Raw genomic sequence first — 25,786 nt, forward strand, 5'->3', positions numbered from 1 at the left:
CGAACTGCATTTCATCATAGACTGGTTTGATCACCCATTGCTTACTTCGTTTTGAAAACACCTTAGTGTAGCGAGGCATCCTTACTTTACCCCTAGTCCTAGATTGTTCACATCCGACATTGCTGTTATGGGCCAAGACCGCTAGTGGAGTGCGATGTTTCATGCCCCGAAAGCTAAAATGCAAGCGCTTTGGCCTGTACTTTAGGCACATATTGTGGAACACCTCCAAATCTCCTGTGTGACAGAATTCTGTCAGTCCTCTCAAATCTCTTGATAGAGTTTTGTCGAAAACAATCTTCTCAATGGCTTTGTGTGTCGGTGAAGATGGAATCAACCACTTCTTCTTCCGTGCCTCCTCTGGGGACAAAGGGCCATGTTCACATTGGTGGAAATGTTCATTTGCTGTCCAGCGGTGAACGTTGGTACAGTGGTGCATCAGTGACCGCCATTTTTCAAGTAGTGTTTCCACCGACCCCTCACAAGTTTTTGAGCTCCACCAAAGATGGTTGGTGATAGAATGTGACCACTGCAAAATACTTTCGAAACCTTTTTTTTTCCTGCAGCCGAGATTTTCTTATTGATTGATTTAGCAAGATGCCATACGTCAAATTGATGTTTAATATGTGGGAACTGCTCTCTCATTGTCTTGGCAATTGAAACGTGTCTATCCGTGGCTATGAGGTCGATGTGCATCCCCCTCGATTGTAGATATTCCACTGATTTTATAAATCCTAGTTTCTCCATGGCCACTGACGATGTACATTGTGTTATCTGCACGACCACCGAGCTCACAATTTTCTTACTATCCATGTCCTGAAAGTGGTAGGTGCAGTACTTGGCAGAAAATCCAGGGCTATCGCACTGTCCATCGCCGGCTAGCCTGAATCGTTTGCCTTCGAATGTACTTGCTAGAGACAATTGTTCAATTTTCCAAGCATCACTAATGGCCGGAAACAGATAATCACGTTGTTATGTGTAGTACAGCGCTTTAGAAATGAAATGGAGTCCCACATACTGAAAGAAAGCCTCTAACTTTCTAAAACTGGAGCCACTAAAAAGTGATGCAGCTGCACACAGTAGATTGCCTGCTGGCATTTCCCCCAGCATTGGTTGTGCAGACCATGAGAACCTATGATTTAATCTACAGGCGGCATTTATTTTGACGTTACTGCCTTTTATTTGACGAGTCACATTAATCAATGGCTTCCCACATACATTCCCTCTAATGGAACGCACACATTTCAGCATACTTATAATTTCCATCAAACAACTGTCGAATACAATGTATTTGCTCTCTTTCATTAGACTGTCATCCTGCGTCAACGTTGTTTCGGCCTTTGACGTTGTTGAGATTTCAACACATTGGAAAGTAATATCGCTGAAATCAAGTTCTGATGCGTCTATGGATGCTGCGGCTGGTTCATTCACTGTAATTTCAACATCTATTACTTCAACATTGATGGGAGAACACAACAATGTCGACAGGTTTTTTGGTGGCAAATTTTTGGCGGGTGTAGATTGTGTAAATTGATCTGCAACTACTTCAGAGCTATCTTCAATACATTCAATAACATCTTCTTGTGGTGGTCCGGTCGCACTGTAGCTATGGTCCACTGCAACTTTGCTGTAGTCTCCAAACACAATTAATTCATGTTCTGGCCATTGGACATGAACATCTCGAGCCTGAACACGCCTCGCCTCAATTAATAGTTCCTCCATAGTGTACACGATCTGGCAAGCCACATCTCTCATTCGCTTCACTGTCTGTGTGTGTATAGTTCTGACACCCACGGGTAACTGGAGGAGATATTGGAAAAGGGATGTTCAGTTTAGACACAAGATGGAGTGTAGTAGAATTGACTGGAAAAAAACATAAAATAGTCCCCACCACAAACATTTTTTTAAAGTTATGAACTGTTTGTAACTAACCTTTTTTTGTTTTTTTTTCTTTGCAACTTTTTTGACTCGACCTTCAACATCTGCACGCTGTAGCTCTGATTCGTTTCCGCGTGTCCTCCCTTCCTCTTGCGCTGCAAGGACTATATTTTCTGTATCCGCATAGACAGCACGGAATGAGGCTCCATCGTCTCCCTGAAACATAGTACTTTCATTACTATGTATCAAAATATTGTTAGCATAAAACACACGTGAGGACGAACACACAGGTACATCTCAATAGCCAAATACGATTTAAACATTGTGTGCAACAATCAAAGGACAAGTATTCGACCAATGATGATCTATTTCGATGGAACTGTCAGTATCCATACCTCTGGCTCTGCATGGACTGCCATGAATGGTTGTATTGTAGAGGAGGCATCCGCATCTCCCTGAAACACAGTACTTGCATTAGTATGCTTTTCAATATTGGAAACACAACACACACTTGGGGTCGACGGCACAGGTACATATAAAGAGATAACCGCAAATGATGCATTGTCCAAAAGAATCAAGGAAAATCCAAATATGATCACATTTCATCGACTTATTTCAACGATTCCTTTACATCTGCATCATCTAAATGAGATGTTGTGATTGTGGTGGAAGCTCCGTCGTCTCCCTGAAACACAGCACTTGGATTAGTATGGTTTTCAATATTGGAAACATAACACACACTTGGGGTCGAACGCACAGGTACATATAAAGAGATAACCGCGAAAGATGCATTGTCCAAAAGAATCAAGGAAAATCCAAATATGATCACATTTCATCGACTTATTTCAACGATTCCTTTACATCTGCATCATCTAAATGAGATGTTGTGATTGTGGTGGAATCTCCGTCGTCTCCCTGAAACACAGCACTTGCGTTAATAGGGAAGAAAGTATAGCAAATGGAATCACGTTATATGATCACGCATGATGGAGCTGTCATTATCCATACCTCGTGCTGCTGAAGAATATCTATGGATGTTGCAAATGTAGTGCGCACTTCCGAAAGCTGTTGCGCCGATTTGTATACTTGAATGTCAGGCTCTGCATCAAGTGCAGGGGTTGACGCTCCATCAACTGCCTGAAACATAGTACTTGCATTAGTGAGGATTACAATTCTGAAAACATAAAATACACCTGGGCTCGACAGCACAGGTACATATCAACGGCTAACCACGAATGAAACATTGTGTAGAACAATCAAAAGACAAGAATTCCAGCTCTGATGATGACGCTCGATGGAGGTGTCAGTATCCATACCTCCTGCTGGTGAGGAACATCTAGAAACGTTGTAGATGTGGCGGACGCTTCAGCATCTCCCTGAAAGACAGTACTTTCATTACTTTGGATAACACTAATTATAACTGAAAACAAACACCAGTGGACGATACCTAAGGTGTATATCAATTGGAAAGCAGTAACCAAACATTCGGTAAAATAATTACACAATAGAATAAAACTATTACTTGACATGCATACAACAAGTATGTAGCGGATTAGCCTAGTAAGATTACCTGATACGCGCTAGAAGTGGTTGATAACTGCGACCACGTCAAGGATGTAGAATGTTCTTGCTTCAGATTCAAGGGATAGTCAAGAAGTTGTAAAGGTCAATTAATGATTGATAATGAAATGCCAATATTAAAAATAGCCATGTAAGCCGACAGAATACTTGAAAAATGCTCAATACAGCACAGTTCCCTGTCCCCATATATATATACATTGCGTTTGTGGGTTATGAAATCGAAAAAGAATATATTGATAAATGTCATTATTCAAAAAAGTATACACTCATATCAATATCAAAATTATTACAAGGGATAGAACACCTACAATATCTATTAATCCATTCGGCTACACACTACCGCAAGGCCTAAAGCTAAATCCGGACACTTGACTCACTGGTGGCGGAATGTGGACGAATAGAGTGGGAATAGCGTTTTCGCGCAATTTCCGTGTCGTTCGCCGTTTATTCTTCTTTGTTACCCAAGAAGTTGTGTACATGTCCAAGGAAAAGTGCCGGCTGCAGATGCGGTATCGATCACCCCTCTTGTCCTCTAAGACTTGTTGGACTCTACTTTCCAGCTCATACAGTGGATATCCGCAATGTCTGACCCATTCTCTTATTCGATCAACAGTTTTCGGGAATACATGCATTGTAGTTCCTTCAGATTTCGTATGGGTCTTCGAAGGGCAACCGCTAATCGAACAGGCAGGCATTGTTGATAAATCTGAAAAGTACATATCGACATTATTATACAATCTTCAAGAGTAAAGATTTGATACAAAAGTAAATTAATCATACAATGATCAATGCAAGGTTTGTTTTGGTCGCAGGAACTATACCAGTTCATTATGTGCTGCTTAGTATTTGCATAAGTTGCAGAAATGTATAATTGATGTGACTGAAATCTGAACATGTGACTCGTCCCTTGGATGTTCTGTCTTGCACGAGAAGGAAACATGCTAATATTATTGACTGGACCCCCGAAGGATGCAATTCAATCACAATAGTCACAGATGAAAATAAATAAATCTATTGATAGCATAGCAATGGAAACTCAAGTCGATACCAATGAGACCAATGAACATAGCACTATTGTGTACTCTACTCGAAAATAGATAGAAATTTAAAAATCTGCGAAATATAACCAGGATACATGGCCTTACCTTGACCAACAAACAGTTGGGTTCAGCAAGCAGAGCAGTATGTTGCGGGAGAATAGGTGGATGGCCACAGGTAGCGCACTGATGGGTATGCTCGAAGCGGTCACAGAAGTTCACGGATAGCACGACGACAAGCAGATTAGCATAGATCTCAGTGGTTCCCAGGTTGCACGTTCAGAGTTGACTTGCAAAGCACAAAGATGTTCTCATGAGACATATCGAGTGGTTTTTAAAGTATTAGAAACTGGGGTGTGTTTGTGAATGAATGACGTATGTATGTCGTGGTATTAGGGGGGGTGGCCTGCCTCAGGGGAGGCCTGCCTGGAGACACGGGGTCTAAGGAGGCCATGTGACCGATGGCCCCTTGGCGTGGGACACCTTTTGAAGTGTACATGCAGTTTGGCACCTTGGCCTTTCGCGCCCCGGACAGCCCCCCATGCCAGCGCTCATCCCCGGGTGTGAACCTCCTTTGATAGAGGGGGGTGGGATGAGTGGCCCTGGGGCATGCAGATAAGGCACAGGAAGACTGCTGAATGGAGACACACTTATGTGGATTGCAGGGGGGCGGCCTGCCTCAGGGGAGGCCTGCCTGGAGACACAGGGTCTGAGGAGGCCATGTGACCGATGGCCCCTTGGCGTGGGACACCTTTTGAAGTGTACATGTAGTTTGGCACCTTGGCCTTTCGCGCCCCGGACAGCCCCCCATGCCAGCGCTCATCCCCGGGTGTGAACCACCTTTGATAGAGGGGGGTGGGATGGATGGCCTTGGGGCGTGCAGATAAGGCACAGGAAGACTGCTGAATGGAGACACACTTATGTGGATTGCAGGGGGGCGGCCTTCCTCAGGGGAGGCCTGCCTGGAGACACGGGGTCTGAGGAGGCCATGTGACCGATGGCCCCTTGGCGTGGGACACCTTTTGAAGTGTACATGTAGTTTGGCACCTTGGCCGTTTTGTGCCTGTCACAGCCCCCCATGCCAGCGCGCATCCACCGGCGCGAACCGCCTTTATATCAATATACAGTAGATCGCCTTTATATCAATGATAGTATATCTTTGCTTATCAATAACAAATGCCACATACCGGAGATTCTTGTGAGCACAGACCCACACTTCAACCGGTGTATTATAGTGGCCAAGACCCTAAGGCCTGTATAATCCAATGGTAATTGTTAGTATAGATATATGTGTGACTTTTATAGAGACATAACCTACTGAAAGACTTTGAACAAGTGTTATTTAGTGCATGCATTATCGAGAATATGTTATGTTAGCTTAGATAGTGACCACCCTGCTTCATAGCAAACAGACCTTCACCCATTCGGAGCACAGATGTCTGACGTCCATCCTTGAATGGAGACACACTTGATTCATTTAAAAAAATCGAGACAAACGTTGTTAAAATATATGTGGTGTTTTATTTTGTATCTCATTTTCATGAAACAAAAATACAAAACTTTACACATTGTACAGTTCAGGTTGCAGCACAGCGAGAGAAAATACCCTGTATTGACCGCTGTCACTCGGGAACGTTTCTCTTATGGCACGAACGGCACAGGCGGGTATCACTCTTCGAACGCGGTGTCCAAGCCTCCCGTGAAGCCACCATGTAAAGGAACGATAGGCCACCAGCCTGTACCACCTGTGAAAAGGAATGAAACAAACTGTTTTTAAATGACCCAGATAAGTTTAATAAACGTTTGTTGTCAATGACAATTCTTGTAACTAATGGCATTTTACACGGACAAATGCTATCTAGACAATGCACACAGTTGAATGACTTACATGCGTTACAATGATATGTAGATGTAATTTTGGATATAGTAGAAGAACATGAAATAGGAGTGGCATGACAAGCAGAGTATACTTACTCGTTACTCGGATTACGAGGACGAACAGTTGCTCGAAGTTCGTGCATAAGCACCATCATTATTCTCAACACGGCCCGTGTGAGGCAGGCTGCCCTGAAGTCTGGCAGCTCGGTGATGTATTGCGGTCGTGGCTCGCCTTCCGAAATGTAGGCCAGGCATCCCGAGTTTTCTCGGCAGCAACAGTTCTCGTCCTCAGTTGGCATTAGCTCGCACCGATTGCATGTGCACCAGGTGGAGACGCCATCCATTCGACTAGGCCCAGGCTCTTCATCTGTTGATTTGTCCTGCCAACTGTCGTCCGAATCCCCATCGTTTTTGCGTGCTTCCCTTTCCAGTAGTTCCTCCTCGGTATACTCGGTCTCGTACATGTAGGGCATTATTGTAGCCATTGTGTGTTAAACAAACTAAAATAATTTATAGCGGTGGTACTGATATCTGTTCACACGGGCTACAAGCAGCGAAGGTAGCTGACCAGAGCACTGAAACGAGTCACAGAATACTCAAAGTAACACAGAGAGAGGAATGGAATCGAAAATCTTCTGCTGTTTGTTGTGAAACGGTCTGTTTATACTTATTGAGGAGAGAGGCGTCCTGCCATTTCCATGGTGACACGTCATTAGCTGAAGCGCAGCGAATGTTGACACAAGACGTGCTTTGGCGTTGGGAAATGGGCGGTACGAGTCTGCTGATGACAGGCTCAGGGGCGGGGGAATTGATTTAGTGCCGCAAAAGCAGGTCCGCCAGGGCGATCGGGGAAAATATAGGATTATCAGAAAATGGCGGCTCCCTGGTGCTTGTTTTCGCGTGCGTTTAATGGACGAAAACTCAGGTAAGGTCCATAGGAAAGTTTTCTAAAATCGAGCCACTTAGGCTTAAAAAAACATGGCCGACCCGTTGGGACAATAAAAATTTTTACTAGACCATGCCTTTAATGGATGGGCTCTGTTTGATGATTTCTGGAGCCCTAATCGACAACTTCTCCATTAACAATGCGTTATCCCTTGTCTGACTATTTCTATAATTTTAGGGAATTTTAACCAGTGACTCGCATTTTCTGAGGCGAGGCATCTCTTAAGATGTGTTTGTTTGTTTATCTATTTCTACAGCTCCTTCAGCAAAGATGCTCAACAAAATAAAGAATTGGTTCAGTGAGCAATATGGTAACCAGTAGGCAACTGAATACAACAGAAGAGGAACATGAGAAAATATGAATGACCACAAAGACAGAAACAAATTAGGGAAACCAGACATCAGAAAGATGAAAGTCGAGCAACAAAACGAGGAGCGGCAAGACAAAAACTCATCTGGCCCGACCAGGAAGCGTTCAAGGAGACGGGTCCAATCTAAAAATAGATCAGAATAGTTCCATGCCACTTTCAGCATAACGTTCACCAGTAACATTAGCACCAAATGGGGCCATGAATAGTTCCAGATGGACGTCTTTACCAGCAAGAAAATGAAATCCAAGAGTCCAAAGATGGAATCCAGGACCTTGGAGCCATGGCCTCCACCACTCCCAGGGCAGCCACTGGGAATGCCAGACCACCACCAAAGTCCCAGGGAGCCTCCACTTCATTTTACCAGCTTGAGAATGTGTCAATATGTTTGTTATGATATTTCTGGATAATGTGGCTTTTGGATTCCTCTATAGTTGCCATCCACTGCAGAGTAGGGCCTATGGTACACAATCCCTGAACCTAGTCTGTTCCCAATTCAGAGTGACTGGCACACAATAAGGAACTCTACGGGAGAGTCAGCAAAGAATGACAAAAATCATTCTTTTTAAGTTTTAATTATGCTGTTCAATTCAACAGCTGTAGCTCTGTCCACATCATTCATGGACTTGCTCATGTTGCAATTGGGGAGTCACTGCTGCGTGATGATAATTTCTTTTATTTTTATAACACATTTTATTATTTTTTTGATTAGTTGAAAACAACAAAAAACAATAAAACAACTACACATACATGCAGCACGAGTCATTACAAATTGCTACATGACTTTGGGTTCAGCTACTCAGCAGTTCATGAGTCTTTACACCACTAGTACAGTTCACAACGTATTCATTCACGACATTGTCCATCAGGACACAGTCCGCTTATCATGAGGTCTATTCCCATTTTTGCCAGATTTTGTGGGCCTTCCCGGGGCAGCCTCTAGCTCTGTATACTCTGTGCTCCATTGCAATACATGCATCCACGTCTGCTACCCATTGGTCATATTGCGGGATAACGCCTGAGCCCCATAACTGTGCAATATTTCTCTTTGCCAAGCCGGTAGTCGTTGAGAGCAACATTTTTCAAAGCAAGTCATCTCCCCTTCCTCTTCAATCCCTAATATTATCAACTTAGGCTCTTTAGGGATGGAACGGGCCATAACTGCCAAAAATCTATCGCAGCATTTCTGCCAGAAAGGTTGGATTTGTGGGCATTCCCACAGAATGTGGAAGAAGGTGCCCTCCTCTTGTTGACAGTGCAGGCATTTGGCATCTGTGATTCTGCCCCAGCGATAGAGTGTTACTCGTGGATAATATACCCTGAGCAGCACTTTTAGTTGTATGAGTCTTATTCTAGCTGATATTGCAGTTTCCCGGGGGTACGTTAAAGTTGTGATCCAGTCTTCAGGTAGCAATGGACCGACATCTTTCTCCCAATTGGATTTCAAGCTACAAAGTTCTGTCGTAGCAAAAGAGGAGATTGCAGTATACATGACTGATGTGGTTTTAACGTTCACACTATCTAAGACAATGTTCCTCTCTATAGGCGTACATTCAGGTAGATTAGAGAGGTCTGGCATATGAGTTCGGATTGCGTGGGACAACTGTGTGAAATGATACTGCTCAGTCGCTGGGAGGTCAAAACGGGTTGACAGGTCTGCAATGGGCAAAAGCCTGCCTTCTTCTATCACAGCACTGGCTTTTGATATACCAGCCGATTCCCAGTTAGGCATCTCGGGAGTTTATGGAGCTGAGGAAGAAATGTATTTTTCCATAGTGGTTGTATCAGAGTAATTGTGTTGCCCGATCCTATGTGTTTGTGTGATTCCAACCAGATCTGTGTTGTGTGGGTTGCTATTGTGCGAGGAGGTGGTTGGCGTATGACTTGGTATAGGTTTTCAAGTGGGGATGTGCCATGCCTCGCAGCCTTTTCTGCTCGGACGTGTGGCAATTCTATATTTCCATGTAACATATTGTTTATGACTTCCATCTGACTCGCCCAATAGTATGCTTGTAGATGTGGAAGTCCGACCCGTCCTTCCCACACTGAGCGTTGAAGGGTGCGCAGAGCTATTCTTGGCTGTCCACCTCCCCAAAGTAGCTTTCGCAGCGCCTATCGATTTTATGGAATTCAGCTGTGGGAATGTGTAATGGTGCATTTTGTAAGATGTATAAAGAACGAGGGAGAGCTAACATCTTGTAGAGCGCTGCCCTTGCTAATAAGGTCCGTGGCAGTGCAAACCAGTGGCACACATCTTCCGCAAACCTATTTATGATCGGGTATAGGTTTCTGGTCAGATAGTCTTCGAGTTTAGCTATAATTTGGATACCTAAATAACGGAATCCTTCTAGTCCTACTCGATATGGGGAGCCCTCAGGAGGTATACAGTCTATCCCTTTGACTGGGAACAGTATTGACTTACCCCAATTTACCTTCAAGCCACTGAACGTTTCAAACTTCATCAGTATCTGTGTGACTACAGTACAGGAGATAGCTGGGTTACTTAGATAGATCAGTAGGTCATCAGCGTATAGGGAGACTCTGTCCTCCCAGTCGTGGGCCCAGTGGAAGCCAGACCATGTCTGCGTGTTTCTCAACATTATTGCCAGGGGTTCAATTATCAAACAACATGGCTGATCAGGGGCAGCCTTGTCTACTACCTTTTCCAAGATTGATGCTTCATGAGGGCCATCCGTTCACTCTCACCTCTGCCTCTGGGGAGTTATAGAGAAGCTGAACCCAGCCTATAAATTGTTCTCCAAATCCTATTTTCTGCATTATTACCCACAGCATCTTCCAATATACTGAGTCGAAAGCCTTTTCGAAATCAATTGCCAGCAATGCTAGAGATTCTTGCAGAGTTGGTGCTTTTTCAAGCGCTAAATGGAGCCTACAGATCTTCATCCGTGTGGACCTTTTGGGCATAAAGCCACACTGGTCCGGATGGATCAGGGTCGTGATTACACCTTGCAGTCTATTTGCAAGTATTTTGGCTAGAATTTTCATTTTGCAGTTTATCAGAGAAATTGGTCTATAGGAACCTCATTGATCTGGTGGTTTACCCTCCTTCAGTATTACTATTATGCTGGCTTTTCACAAATCTAATGGGATAATCCTTTGTCCCTTCGAGTGTGTAAACATACAAAGCAGGTGTGGGGTTATGCTGTCTCCTTCTATTTTTTTCCATACTTCCATCGGGAGGCCATTTGGTCCCGGGGTCTTCCCAGTTTGAAGCTGCGAAATAACAGCTGTTAGTTCGTCTTCCATAATGTCCGCTTCGAGCAGGGTTTTTTGGTTAATATCTAATGAGGGAGGAGTGACCTTGTCTAATACTGTGGTGTCTATGGGATTGTCGGGGGCGCTACATAGCTCCTCATAATAGGACGCAAAGCTATCTGTGATGCCCTGGTCAGTGGACACCAATTCTGCATCTGAAGTCTTTATGTTCCTGATCATATGATGATGCCCTTTATCCCGCTTCTGTAACCATGTGTCATGATTCCTGCCCCTCATGTCCCCAGCCCTCCAAGATGCCAGCCCAGACTTGAGAACGTGCATCGCGCACAGAACCAGATTTACGTAAATAAACGCTACCCCCTGCCACTGATCCCTGAATTGCTTGATCTAGTCAAAGATGCCCAAATCTACACAAAACTACACCTGAGGGGGCATATCACCTTGTTCGCATAAAACAGGGGGACGAATGGAAAACTGCTTTTCACACCAAATACGGCTTGTACGAATATCAAGTAATGCCCTTTGGCTTTTGCAACGCGCCTGCAGCATTTCAATACTTCATGAACGAAGTCCTACGGGAATTGATTGATGTCTGTGCTCTAGTGTACATCGATGATATTCTAGTATATTTCACATCAAAGCAGGACCATGTTAAACACGTCCGATCCGTATTGGAGAAACTCTGTCAACACCAGCTCTACGCCAAGCTCGAAAAGTGCTCATTCCACGTCTCCGAGGTGGAGTTCCTGGGCTTTATTCTCAGCCCAAATGGAATCCAAATGAATGTACACAAAGTAAACGCTATCCTGAACTGGCCAACCCCAAATTCATTCAAGGGGGTTCAAAATATGCTGGGTTTTGCAAACCTCTGTAGTTTATTTATGGACAGATCATTGTGCTCATTGGTGTTCAGGGACTTACCGGTATCCCCAATTAGGCGGTCAGCACTTGGTGCTCAGTGTTGCGGTGCCTCAGAGTAACTTCTGCTGGATGAATGTCACACCTGCTATGCAATAGAGTCCTAGCACTCCATTACACTGTGGTCTCCCAAGCAATACATTGCAAATCAGCGCCAATGTATTGATAAAAGCTGTTATGTGCCAAGTGTCTCCTCCTCATAGGCAGCTTCCCTTTAGATCTCAGTACAACCTCTCACCACGCATAGCAGCTTCATTGGTAGGTTTTATTTCTGGAGGCACTTTCTGGTTGTTCGTGACAGTGTCTTTTGTCTTCCAGGGCCAACAGCGTTATAATCATGTCTGCGTTCTTATAGTACCTTTTTCGTCTTTCTGGGTTTCAGTGGGGGGGCCCGGGGAGGTGTCTCGTGTTTTTATTCCAGCTCCCCTGGCACGCCTCCGCCTCTTGGCCCGCACGTACCGCTGCTGATCCAAACCACGCGCTGGTGCGCAGTTTTAGACAGTGTAGTTCTGTTCGTATGCCCTGTTCTCGTCACTGGCTCACGGGATACATTTCGCCGGTGGTTAGGGCAGTTGTGGTGTCGCCGCTCGTTCCAGGATCCAAAGCAGAAGGATTCCGCGCTCCATTGCCACCGACAGCAGCGTGTTGGATAAGGCTCAAACAAGCCGCTCCTTACCTCCCAGTTGGCATATATGTTGGAAACGGCTCTGGCCGACGTCTCAGACCAGTGCCGCGTCAAACCTGCTATGGAATGAGGGGGTGTTTCACATCTCCTCGCTTCCAGATCCCTACACACAGAGATATTATTAGTGCGTGGCAGCTGTTCCTCCTCTCATCTCTGCGGCAGCGCAGAACTGACAGTCTACACTATAGAGTAATTGCTGTGATGCAGACCCAGTCTTTTTACACCGTATTTCTCTGCCTCTCAGTCGCATCGGTCATCTTGGTTGGACCTGGTTGTCGGTGCCTCTTCTTTCCATTGCTCATACCTCACAATCTGCATGCCGGTTCAGACCCCCATTGCAGTGAACGGTTACAATAGGGTTCCGCTGCTCGTGGGTGTCCTTTTCATGTGTGTAGCAGCTGAATTTTGCAGGATCTATGCAGGATTCAGCTGGAGGGCTCGGGAGCACTGAGGAGTCACGTCCTCGTTGTACGCTCACTAGCCACGCCCCCCTCTGCTTGATGATGATTAAAGACATCTATGATTTATGCAGTCCAGGTGTGGAACGTCCACTCAGCCTGATGTAGAAATTTGAAAGTCAAAGCCAGCTCGCACATCTGAGGTAAGTACATTGTTTATTACAAGCCTAACATGATTTTGGAATTATCCCAGGTCTAATGTGTGGCCTATACACTGCATCACACAGCACGGAGTGACAAGATGAAAAGGACTGTAGCGGACCATAACTGTCAGTGGGTGCTGCCTTCTCTTGGTCTCCAGTACCTAATGGATTTGATGCTTCCTTTTGTTTTTGGAGTGAAAGACCCCACCCCATCCCTCTAGGCTATTTTGGAATGTACCACTGTGAGGAAGGGCGCAAAGCCCTGCCTTAAAAAAATGTATTGAATAATAAAATGATGCAGGTACTTCCATCACTGAAAGGGTATTCTGCTGATCAGATTCCTCTGTCATGAGCTTCATGCCAAAAGCATATTATTATGTAGCTGAGCTCTGTTGCCTAAGTATCCTGATTCACAGCACCTGCTCTACCCGTGGCACCACGCAGGTTCAAAGGTCACAGGTGACTAGTTGACAGCGGCAGTGACAGAAGGGCTGCACCCATGTACCAAAACTACAGTGACCATAAGTAACCCATGATGGTGGCAGGATAATCTCTAAAATAAAGTTATGCTTGAGTTTAGGCATTGTATATTTTCAAAAAACGATCCAAGAAAATCGTTTAGAAAAACACATTATTTTAATTAATCAATGTATGAAAATAAATTCACATATAAATGAACAACATACATGGAAAGCAGACAGCAAAAATGAATATAAAGGGGTCTAATAAAATTCAAACCAACACAAAAGACAGTAAAACAAACATCCCAAATAAACAGACTACCAAACAATTCAATTACAATGTTCTCAAACACTGGAAAGTTATACAACAAGCTTAAATGGCCGAAATCATGGAGGATGGCTTCAACTTTTCATATTTCCATCTTTTGGCCAGAATAATGATCTTCTAAAACATCCAACTGGTTTTCACATATATAAATGATATGTTATGTCTTAATTAGGGGATTATTTCTAAACACAATTGAAATCACAAAAATAAATGGCAAACTCTCTACCCCCAATCAAAATTGTTTCATATACTGACCAATGAAATGAAGCAAACACTGAATAGTGTGCTTCCAATTAACACCAAGGAAAATGTCAGTTCACTAGAACAGTCCCTGAAGACGAATGGTTAAACAGTGTGATGGTAACCCCTCAAGTGGGTGCAAACAGGACAGCAGAAGTCCTTCACACAAGACGACCTCTGAACCCCATGAAAGTGAGCAATGCCGTTTGAGTGCCAAAAGCAAACCCATTCAAACCAATATATTACCTGAAAAATAGTGGAATCATACCCACAATACCAAGCACGTGAATCTAAAAACAAGAAATAGTTTATCAATTAAAAACAGGATCATAGCAGAGTACAAGGGAAGTTGTTTAATGAAAAACTGCTTAACACCACTGCAGTCTTCCTATAACACAGTGTAGATGTGGGTAAACTCCAATAAATGAAGTTACCAATGCGGCGTGGAATGCTTCAAATCAGGGTACCTGAAGGCAAACCAAAATTATAAAAATAATGGCTGTCCTTGCCAACAAATTCATGCTTACAAATGAATTAGGATACAAAAAGTGACTGGAATGAAGATTTAAGAAGCAATCACTTCTGAAAGTGACTGCACAGAGTAAACGTTTTAGGACACGCATGCTGTGATCAGCATGGTTGCTGCATCAATGTGTCGCAGCAGCACCATACATGCTCGACTAATGATTACTATGCGGGCTGTGGCACCCATAACACTTAGCTGACGCTGTGTGGCCATTGAGGCTAATGGTTATTCATATAACCATAAGAGGCCTGGTCATTAAACTGATGATGAAGCTAAGGAGGTAGTTGGGAAGACTCGATTGGCTGGCGGCCATCTTGCAGAAGTGTCGGTTTAGACATAGTGCATGGTCCTACTTATGATTATGACAACCACATCCCAATTGATATCATACATGTGTCAGCTCCTATGATTCAGCTCTGCTGTGGAAGGGGATGTGTATTCTGGTCAGCCAGCTGGATTCATCCAAATGGCAGGATAGGTACCTGGAGGTCTGGGCCTCCTCTTTGATCTCTTTGTGAGGGCAGATAACACCTTCTGTCTGAGACAGCCGCTCAGCAGGCAGCTGTCCTGAGCCCTGGCATTTGTTCTTAGTGAGAAGAGAATGGGATGGGATTATGATAGACAGGAGGGGTTTGGTCAATGTAAGGAGACTTCCACCATTTTGGTTCTCGCTGTGTCTCTCTCTCTTTCCTGTTCCCATGAATTCCTCTGGAGCAAAGGACTTTGAGTGTGACATCAGAAGGGCAATGTCCACTCAGTTCAAGAGCAGGGATTGGAACACTAAAGAAGGCTAGCTTTAGTCCAATCACCTGGGGACATTTGCCTTTAAAATAACTCCATCACCAGATTCGCTCTGATGAACTTACTGGACTTCTTTGGGAACATTGCCCTCTCCAAAGCCCTAAGCCAGAGGTGAAGAAGGAATCATCCAAGACAGAAGGAAGATCTGTCTCCTACCCACTTCCAGGATACATCGGGAATGACCTCTGCCATTGACTAGGACCTACCACTCTGCACCAGAATCTCTGGGAGCTGGGAGGGTAGACCTTGAATGGAACCATCCTGTCCTAGAGTGGCCTGGAGTGGGCCTTACAGCAACTGTAGGTCCAGACCCTCCAAAGATCCCTGTTCTACCACACCAAACTGGTCACTCTGTGTTCACTGTACTTGGAGCGATAAAGAAGTCACCATGCTAGTTGCTGCGCTCCTTCACCACTTCGAACTTACTTGCACTTTAAACCTGCTCAACACTGCATTATGTTATAGCTACAACTCATCACCTGCTAGGCCCGGAGTGACTGCTTGATGCCTGGACCTGAACTGAATCACTGGTGAGTCACATACCTACACTGACCAGGGGTTACAACCCAGCTAGCCCTTGAACTTCCAACTCATCGACCTGCAATTCGATACACCCAAGACCACCACTTCGACGACTGTCTCCCACGAAACGCGAACCACTGGAGCATCACTCATCGACCCCTTGGCAGCTAAAGCCCAAAGGAACCTGGCCAACTGTGAAGCAATCCCGTGACCACCCCAACCTGCATCCTTGAGATCTGCACTTGGACTCGCCAGGGGATGACCACCTTCGTCCCTACTTGACACCCCCTTGCTGTTTGGGCTCACCCAATCCAACATGCACAAACTGAGCTTGACCCACTCGCATCTTCGTTCAACATCAGCCCATCAAGAACCGAATCCAAGTACTGTTGACTCTGAACTGCCCCCTCTGTCCACTTGGACCCTAGAGGCTGGTTAGGTCACGATTGCTCCTTGTTTCATCCAAGATATATCCTTTGTGTGGCAAGTGGTTTACCTACCACCCAGGGAACTATGCTCAGAGTGCAACTTTCTCCAGCCTATTGCATCTGCTCTTTTCTTCCATTGGGGTGGGTTTTTGTACAGTATTTTCTATTAATTCTATCGCAGAAAGGTTGTTTAATTCAAATATATATATTTGTATAGAACCTTGATTGGACATTGCCTTTATTTTGGGCTATGATACTGTGTTGTTTGGGTCACTACTGGTTCACATTTACACCCCTCTTAAGCCCATGTTACCACAAAAGCCGAAGGTGGTATATCTCTTAACTGTCTCTGTTTTACCTTTATGATTGTGCTGTTTTCTGGTTTGTAGAAGTGTGAGGGTTGAGTGGGCCATTTTCCTGCTACTCATCCTTGTACTCTTGCAGAGCAGAATGCAATTCGTCACAATCACTGTGCTGCATAATGTAGGTGTTTTATGTTTATGATTCCCCTTCCTTTGCGACATGTGTTTTGTCTTGGATATGATATGTGAAGAAGGTGCCTACCATAATCACAGTCACCCACAACAGCCATCAAATGAACTAACCATGCCTTGGTCATGAAACAAACAAGAACTGTATGTCGAGGGGATGGGAATCACCTGTGTTTATGAAGTCCACCTTTCCATTGCATTACCATACAGCATTGAAAGTATGCCTTTTCTAGGGCATTTTCTAGACCACGACTGCTAATCACTTATCTCAAGTCATTTCTCTGCATATATTTTAACCATTTACAGCTGTTCTTGTTGGTTGCAGAACCTTTTACTTTTCTATGTAATGGTTTAGGACAAAGGTCTGCAACCAGTGGCTCTCCAGGTGTTTTGGACTATCACGACCATGATTCCTCACCATTGACTATAATGGCTGTGGCTGATGGTAGTTGTAGTCTAAAACATCTGGTGAGACAAAGGTTGCAGATCCCTGTTTTAGGATATGCAGTTGTCATCTGTTGTAGGCTAAGGGCAGGTGCACACACACACACGCACACAAACACTCTCTCTCACACTGGGCCTCATTACGGGTCTGGTGGTAACCATGCCGGTAAAACCGGCAGCTTGCTGCCGGACCGGTAATGAATTACCAGCTCCTGACTTCCCAGTGCCTCTGGGCTATTCCCAGTTCGGCGGCCGGGAAGTCAGGCGCTGGTAATTTTGTAATTCCCCATTTCCATTGAGTCCCATAGGACCCAATGGGAATGGGGAACACAGAAACACTGGCATTGTTAGTAACGGTGCCGGTGCTTCTGTGAAACTCTGCGGGCAGGTGCCGTTCCACCCGGCAAGTCTGACCCTGACGGGCTGGATGGCACACGCCCGCAGAGTCGCAGTGTGCTGGTTCGGAAACAACGGTACTGGTAGGCTTACCAGCACTGTTGTTTCTGGACTGGCACACTCATAATGAGGCCGACTCTCTCTCTCTCTCTCTGTATCTCTGTGTTGTTGTTGGGGTTCGCCCTATCATATATTCTTCGGTTGTGTCCACCTGTCTGTTTTCTGTGGTAAGCATCCCTATTGTGATGGAATATACTTGCTTGTGGTAGACTACACTACTCCTTATGGATAGCATTTCTGTGGTGTGAGGTTCTAATAATCTGTGATCATTGGACTTGTATCCACCTGTCTGACAATGCATTCATTGTGTGTTAGTTATGCATGCCGTGCTGAGTGTGCAGCATCTCTATAGTCCAATTCACTGTTTTTCAGTGGATACTGTGATGAATCAAGGGTTTTTGCCCCTTCTTGCCAAAGCAGAGCCACCCCCTTTGAGACTGGGAAGGTGGGCCCGCTCTGCAAAACCCTCTCTAGGGGTATGGACAAGTGGGCCCTCAAAGGGTGTGACCTCCCTTAGGGGACAATGATTCACTTTCAGATGATGAACTCCATAAGCTCAATACCCTTTATGCTTATAGGGGTCTGCCTGCTTTAAAGACTAAGATGTCATCCTTATGTTGGACTATTGACAATCTGGAAAGAAAACAGCAATACAGAGAAAAAGGAAATGGGTCTTTAAATAGAGATGTGCATATAACTGGGACAAGTAAATCTTATGATGAGAGAGACTGTGCCGGAACAAGAGAGTTTCCGCTGCATGCACCGTGAAGTGCCACCGAGGAACCAAGTACCAGTGAGTGTGTAGAGCACAGGGAAGGCCCGCTACAACGAAGCAGAGACGGAACCAAGAAAGGGAGGAGCTGAGTACCCAAAGGCGTGCTGAGCCCCACAATGTTCTCCGACAAGGAAAAAGGTACCGGGTAAAATGGGAGAGGCAGGAGGATGCCAAAGCAAAGTAGTGTGAGGGGAAAGGACTCTTGAAATCGTAACTTGGAAAGTTGAACAGTGAATGAACACTGGAAAAGTGAAAACGCCATATAGATTATGACAAACAATGATGGTTGGGAAGTAGATAAAGATTGGAAAGAAATACCCTGGGAAAAAGGAGGAAATCTCCAGAGAAGGAGATTTGAATAATCAATTCTGTCAAGGGAACAGCACCTTAAGAGACACAATATAGTATCAAGAATCCCAGAGAGGGGAACTAATGATTTGAACAAGGCCAAACTAAATAGTGAAAAGATTGGATCACAAGGATACAAGCTGAGTGAAAACCAGAGACTCTGTAGATATCCCAGGAAACACTACTGTAAACGGTTAAGAAGGAGAGTACAAAAGCCATAAGAATATGGGAAGAGCTACAAGAACTAATGAAGCCAATATTAACAGACTAGTAGACCAAATCATTTTGGAAAATCTATATTCTAAATACAAAGACATTGGTACATCAACCAAGCAAAGAGATATGACGCCCATACAAAGAGGAAGCGTCTCTGAAGAGCGACCAGGAGAAGAGAGACATATATGTGGCCTGTATTGGAGTTATTCTTAATAGCGGTAGGGTCAAGGAGATTTAGGGTTGGGACTGAGGACTATTACTTTGGACCTCTTTACAGTAGACAAGCACGTTTAGTTAATTTAGATAGGTAGAGTGATCCCTCCAGAAATAGGGAAAGATAGGCATTTCCGGTATAATTTCATGAAAAACCAAAGTAAAATGTCCTCCTTGTAGCTGACTCCTACTTCCGACACGCCACAGTACCTTCTTTGTTGTGAGAGTATTTTTGTTAGTCTATGGCAGCCAGGCTGTTGGTAATACATGTCTGATATGGCATACTTTGTGCAATTACCACCTGCTGATTCCTTTTTGTGGATACTATACTTATTGTATTTGGATTTCCACCCCATGGTTTGAGTACGAGAACGTGATGCTGTATACGCATCTCCATTGATGCCGTGTGTGTGGCCCACCATTGTTATGATCCTCATTGCTGTGTACACTTTTCCTTGTGTGATGGGCCACTTGTATGTGTATTCCTTTTTGCACAGTGCCTTTGTCACTGACAACCTTGCTATGTCTACTGTGCCATTCCTGTGTATAGGCCTCACTGTTCTGTTTATGGACACTATTTTGTTTCTCAAAGGCTTTGTAACAATTTATGTCATTCTACTCATGAGGGTGGCAATGGGCTTGTTTTCATTGATGGTATGGTAGTACCAGATGGGTTAATGTTTTGTGCTCTTTCCAAAGATGGCCATTTTATCTGGGGGCATTCTGCTGTTCTCCCTACCTGCCTTGCCTCTGTTTTCCCCTTGTGTGGGAATGAAAGTGTGTAGAGTGGATGTGAGTGAAGCGATATTCCGAGATCCATGGTGCTGGATGCGCTCCTCATCTTTGTTGCCCATTCTCAGCAGGAAGTCCTACAGTCTTGCACATATCTGTGCATTGTTCAAGGTACCGAGGAGGAAGATGTGTCCCATTATCCTGTAGATGCTGTTTGTGGGAATGGCTGGGTGATGTCATTTCCTGGCATGCTAGAATGATGTCATGATGTGAGCGTGGAACCTGGGGGAATGTTCCCCGCGTGTCACTTTGACCTGGAGCTGCAGAGGAGCGGATGTGCAGGTGGATTTTTCTCAATACTTACCTAGATGCCCTCGGGTTGGTTGCGCTATATAAATTGCTAAATACAAATAAATAAATACTGTAAATTAAGTTACCTCTGAGAATCATAATAAAGCTGCATTTGTCCTAGTTGAAACCTGTGTCGCAAGCCTACTTAAATTGCCTACTTTATCCCCCTTGCTGTCTGCCTCCCAGATGGGCTACTACATTCTGTTTTTTCACATTGTAGATATGTTTTCTGTGCACACAGTCATGTCTATTGCAAAAATATACAGGATTGTATTATTACCCTACACTAGTGAACATATTTTGCAATGCCCCTGGGCGATAGTTACGAAAAAATGAAATTCAATCAATGATTGTGTATAGTTTGCATGTCGTTTGGCAAATAAACATATGTGCTGCTTCTCTCTGCTGTCCTCATAACTGGCCAATTCTATAACAATTGATGAACATTTTGTCTTATGTCTAACACATTTATCTTTGGGATATCTCTCACATGACAAGGTTATACACTACTAATAAGGGCTGGGTACACCTGATCCACCGAATAGTAAAGTCCAGTCAGGTTTTCAGAATGACCACGTAAATGTCCACAGAGTCTCCGTTGAAATGCATTGTATTTAAACGTTTCACATACATTTTAGGTGTGGTTATACTGAAAACCTGAATGGATTTTAAAATTAGGTGAGAGAGCAAGCCCAGTCCTACAAAGAACGTCTGAAATAATGATCTCACACTTCCACTGCTGCCAAATGTGTGAACTAATGCTTTAATGTTTTCTCCTCTCTTTGCAGGAGTGCAGGAAATCTACTGCTCCTGGGAGGACCGGAAGGTCTTCATGCACCAGCTGTCGGATATCAGCTTCAGCGACTGCAAGTTTAGCTTGTCTTTAACAGACTTCTTGATCATCATTTTCTCAGGCGTTGTCGTCCTAATTGCTGCCATTTTCTCCAGCTTCTTCCTGGCTACGACCGTGCACTGCTTCCAGAGGTGCGCACCCAGCAAAGAGGACGACGATGACGACGAGGACTGAATATAAATATTTTTTCTATGTCTCTTGAAAATATGTACAGATAATTGCATTTTTATTTACAAATGATCAAATTCATCACCATAGCAAAACTGAGAAAACCATATAAAAAATAAACTTTGTAAAGAAATATATGAGAGAGGTGAGTATAGTTTTCCTTGAAGAAGTAGACACAAGGATTCTCTTGGTTCTAAGGAAAATCTGTCACTGCATTGCAGAATTCAACTCTGCATCTTCATCGCCATTGTACAAGAGGGTTTTGCCACACATTAGAAATGCCCAAATATGTATTTATGTACTGTGCCCTCGTCCCAAAGTTTTGAAAGCAGTGATGTCTTGGAACTAAATGCATGAGATTATAAGAATTGGTACATTCTCGCTCTGTCTGAAACTCATAGGTCTGTAGACCTAAACTGACTACTTGTTTGCCTCAGCCAACAGATCAGCTGGAAAACAGAACAAGGGGAAATGCTAAAGCTCGATGAGGGTCTTGGGGAACAATAATATACACATTTTATATAGTGCTTCATGCCTGAATCTTCCTGCTTGTAATCCCAGTTATAATGGTGTTAATATTATGCAGCATAATGGTACTCACTTTATCAACCTGAAGAAACTAGAGGTTGAAATCATGCAGCAGCGATTGAAATCTGTGATTGCAGGTTGCACATAGTCCTCTGAAAGCCTCTAAGCTTCATACAGTCATAGCTTGCTCCAAGTCAGCTTCTTATCATATGGTGCTTCATGCCAGAGTCCAGCCTCCAAGCACGGGACCTGGTATCAAACCTATGCTACTGTTGTCTTGCTTCAAAGACCAACACATTGTCCCTGAGCTACCCGCTGGAGTTACCATGATGGGGTGTTTGGGTTCTACAGCTTTGCAGAACTCACTGACCATGAATGAGACATAGGAAAGCGAGCATCTTAAAAGTACTATCATAAGACAAGAACAAAATGCTAAGGCAATAGTAAAGGTGGCCAGATGTTTACAGAATGAAACAGATGCTGCCACGCTGATCTCATTTACAAAAACATTAATTATCTCAAGAGACCACTCGAGTTTTATTTAAGGCATTTGAGAGTAAAAGGAGCCGATGTCCTGCAATATAGCATACTTCACATATGGAAATGACCAACATTTATCTGCAACGTTTCTATGTGAAACTGTCCCCAGGTAAATGCAGTCAACCAAAAGTAATTTTTAAAAATGTATTCATTCACTACAAGCAATGCAAAGTGTGAACATGCTTCCAGTAATAAGGTTGCCAAAAAAGTTATTTTTAAATGCAAAAAGTACAAGGCTTTAAACCTAACTATGACCCAAACCTCTCATAAAACCTCGACAATCACCCTAAATCCATTTCAAAATCTTCCCCTAACTCGAATTACAACCCCTATTCTACCCTGAACTCTTAAAGAACACTAACTTGTCAGCATGCTAAAGCATTTTATTAGCATGTTACTAAATACAAATAAATATAAAATTAACAGTGAACCTAACTCCAACCCCACCATCAGCTCATCACAAATTACATCTTTCCCTAACCCAAACCCATACTATAATGCTTACTTTACCTTAACCACTAGGATTAACCTATCAACCCCTGCCAATCAACCCCTGCGTCTCTCTGGTATACCCTTTGCTTTTCTCTACTCAGCTCTCTTAATTGCAGCGGACTGAGGCCTATGGGTGAGTTGCGCCTTATGAGAAATAATTAACATTAACAATAACCCAACCCCTATCCTACGCCACCATCACCAGCCCTCTCCAACATTCCTATCCCATATTTAACACTTAACCAACCCATTTCTATATTAGCCATACCATAAACCCTAGCCTAACACTTACACTGGCACTTAATTTACCCTAACCCCAACATCACCAGCCTTGCAGCACACACCCTGACCCTAACATTCCAATTATAACAAAAATCATCACTAAATAAAATGAGCTGTCAACGCCACCCACTTAACATTTTATACCCAAATTACAAAATTATCATACAGCATTTTTATTACATTTTTAGGGCAGGTCACAGAAGTGGATTGGTGGAACTAAGTCAGTCCCCTATATGCATGTATATGTTAAGTGAACCTGATTGGTTAAAAGGTTTCCTTGGCAAAAATCACATTAACATCCCTCGTGACATCACATACCTTCCTACACCGCCCCTGAATTACGTGATTGTGATAATTGGTAAAGAACACTTTTTTGCCATTGGTTAACAATGTACAACATACAAAATGGCTTGCGATGGCAAGGGCCTAGACAACAACACCAAATCTGAGCGATGATGTGCCCTGTGGACATCAGTGAGGACACTGTACAATTTTGCATCCTAGGGACACCGAAACCTCTCTCCGCTAATTGGTTCCCTATCATGCACCCTTTAACTGCTACCGAAATGCTCTGCTCCCGCAGCTCCCTTCTGAAGCCTTGCTGCCAAGTGCAGTCTGAAAAAAACTATACCACAGCCTGGCTGGAGTTTAATTACCCGTATTTAATTTCAATTTCTCTGCCAATTCCCCTTGTTCACTCTGGTGCCTAGCTCATTGGACTCAAAAGTATCTCTTATAGTGACTTCGCTGGGGCTTCATTCTCCTGGGAAACTTCAGCCATGCAACATTTCTGCACACTGTTTCTGTTGAATGTTCAAGAAATACATACTACTTGTCGCACAAAGGTCTGCAGCTTTCTTATTATGAACTTTCTCAGAGAAATGCTTTCCTAACAAGGGCCTACAGGAAAATGGCTTCTCTACTGTTCACATATTGCTCAAAAGCCCCCCTACCACATTACCCTCCAAGGTCCCTTGCACCCTCGCCCAGTGCCCGCTCTATACAACTACCCTGTACTATGCCGAAAGCACCCACTCTTCATTGTCCCGGGAGGATAGCTCAGCGGCAGCGTGCGCGTCTTGGAAGCAAGACGACACAAAGCAACAACAGGTTCGATCCCCGGGTCCGTGCTTAGAAACCTCTGGGTGTTTAAGCGCGTTATAAATATGTAACTAAGACAACAAAAAAAAAAACACAATTCCGCAACTAAGAAAAACAATTCATGTAACAGCACCTCGATGCCTGCGGGCTGTGTGAGCGCTTTATAAATGTAAAATAAATAAAATTGTGTTCCACCATGGGACTTCTCACACTGCACCTGCTTCTATGTACCCTTATGCAAGCAGCACAGTGTTCAATAATGTCCCCCACCACGTCACTCTCGATGACACCTTACTTGCGCAACTGAAATGTGCGCCCCCCTTGGCAGCATTGAACCTGGACCTTTACAACATATCCCCCCCTTCTATTGATCGACACATTTTGTGCCAGCAGCTCTGTGCTCTTTTCCTTTGGTAGCCATACCCTTGTTACCCTATGCAAATTCTCCCATTGAGCGCCATACTCCTCTGGCAAGCAACCCATTATCATACTTGCTTGCCCATCGGCTGAACAGTCTACCCAAAAGGCCTCATAGTTGTCTATGTGCAGGGGTGGCATTGTGAGCATTCCCAGTGTACCATAATCAGGCATGTCTGTTTGCGTTTGTGTGTGTCGTACACAGGGTATAATTTTCCCAACCCTGCCAACATTCAGGGGCATCATATATTTAACCCCTCCACTGTTTCCCATACAAATTCTTACCCAAAATTGGCATGCAAAAAAAGTGATGAGTACCAGAACGAGGATTGTGACAGTTATCTTCAAAATGTTTGTCAGCAACATGGGGACCCAGGTGAATGTGCTATCGAGCCATTTGTTACATGAAACTGTGCTTGTTTCCTTAGTCATAGTTTCATGGAGTGTGTGCAGCTACTCAATAGCCTCTGTCAAAGTTCAGTTGGCTGCATCGTTTGCAGACACAAATGTGCAGCAGCTGCTTTCGATCTTCTTACACACTGCTCCCTACATTGCTGTTTACAAATCCAAATTATACCTATTCTGGAGGGCAACTAAACTTACCACGCTTAGCTCCTCCCTCACAGTATTAAGATCTTTTCCGTTGAATTTACCAACTGTAATACTTCGTAGCTGGTAATATGCACCCATTTAGTATTCGCTGCTGGCTGGACACCTGGAAGTAATAATGACGCAAAGAAAGTGGATGCTTTGTTGAATAAATGATATTCTGGTGGAATAGCAGCCAGTCTGTCAGATGATCTGTGGGACCAATAATTGCTGTCCCGGCAAATTCTCTTCAAGTTCAAGAATCAGGCTGGTCATGTATGCACCCACCTGCTCAATGCTTTATTAGTGTGTAAACCTTTATTCAACTGTGCAGGATGATCTGTGAACAGAATGAGTTCC

General features: G+C 44.0%; 1 protein-coding gene across 1 annotated transcript in view; it reads left to right on the forward strand.

Annotated features, from left to right (window-relative positions):
• The window catches only part of LRRC38 (leucine rich repeat containing 38), an 820,566-nt gene extending 798,951 nt beyond the window's left edge, over positions 1-21,615 (forward strand). The window contains exon 2 of the mRNA XM_069610902.1: positions 21,246-21,615. Within this exon, the coding sequence (XP_069467003.1) occupies positions 21,246-21,484 (239 nt within the window). The 3' untranslated portion in view covers positions 21,485-21,615. The remainder of the gene's footprint in view (positions 1-21,245) is intronic.
• Positions 21,616-25,786: the final 4,171 nt, after the last annotated feature.

The sequence above is a fragment of the Ambystoma mexicanum genome, chromosome 8, assembly GCF_040938575.1.
Source record: "Ambystoma mexicanum isolate Mex_15411 chromosome 8, UKY_AmexF1_1, whole genome shotgun sequence".
NCBI classification, from domain to species: Eukaryota; Metazoa; Chordata; class Amphibia; order Caudata; family Ambystomatidae; genus Ambystoma; species Ambystoma mexicanum.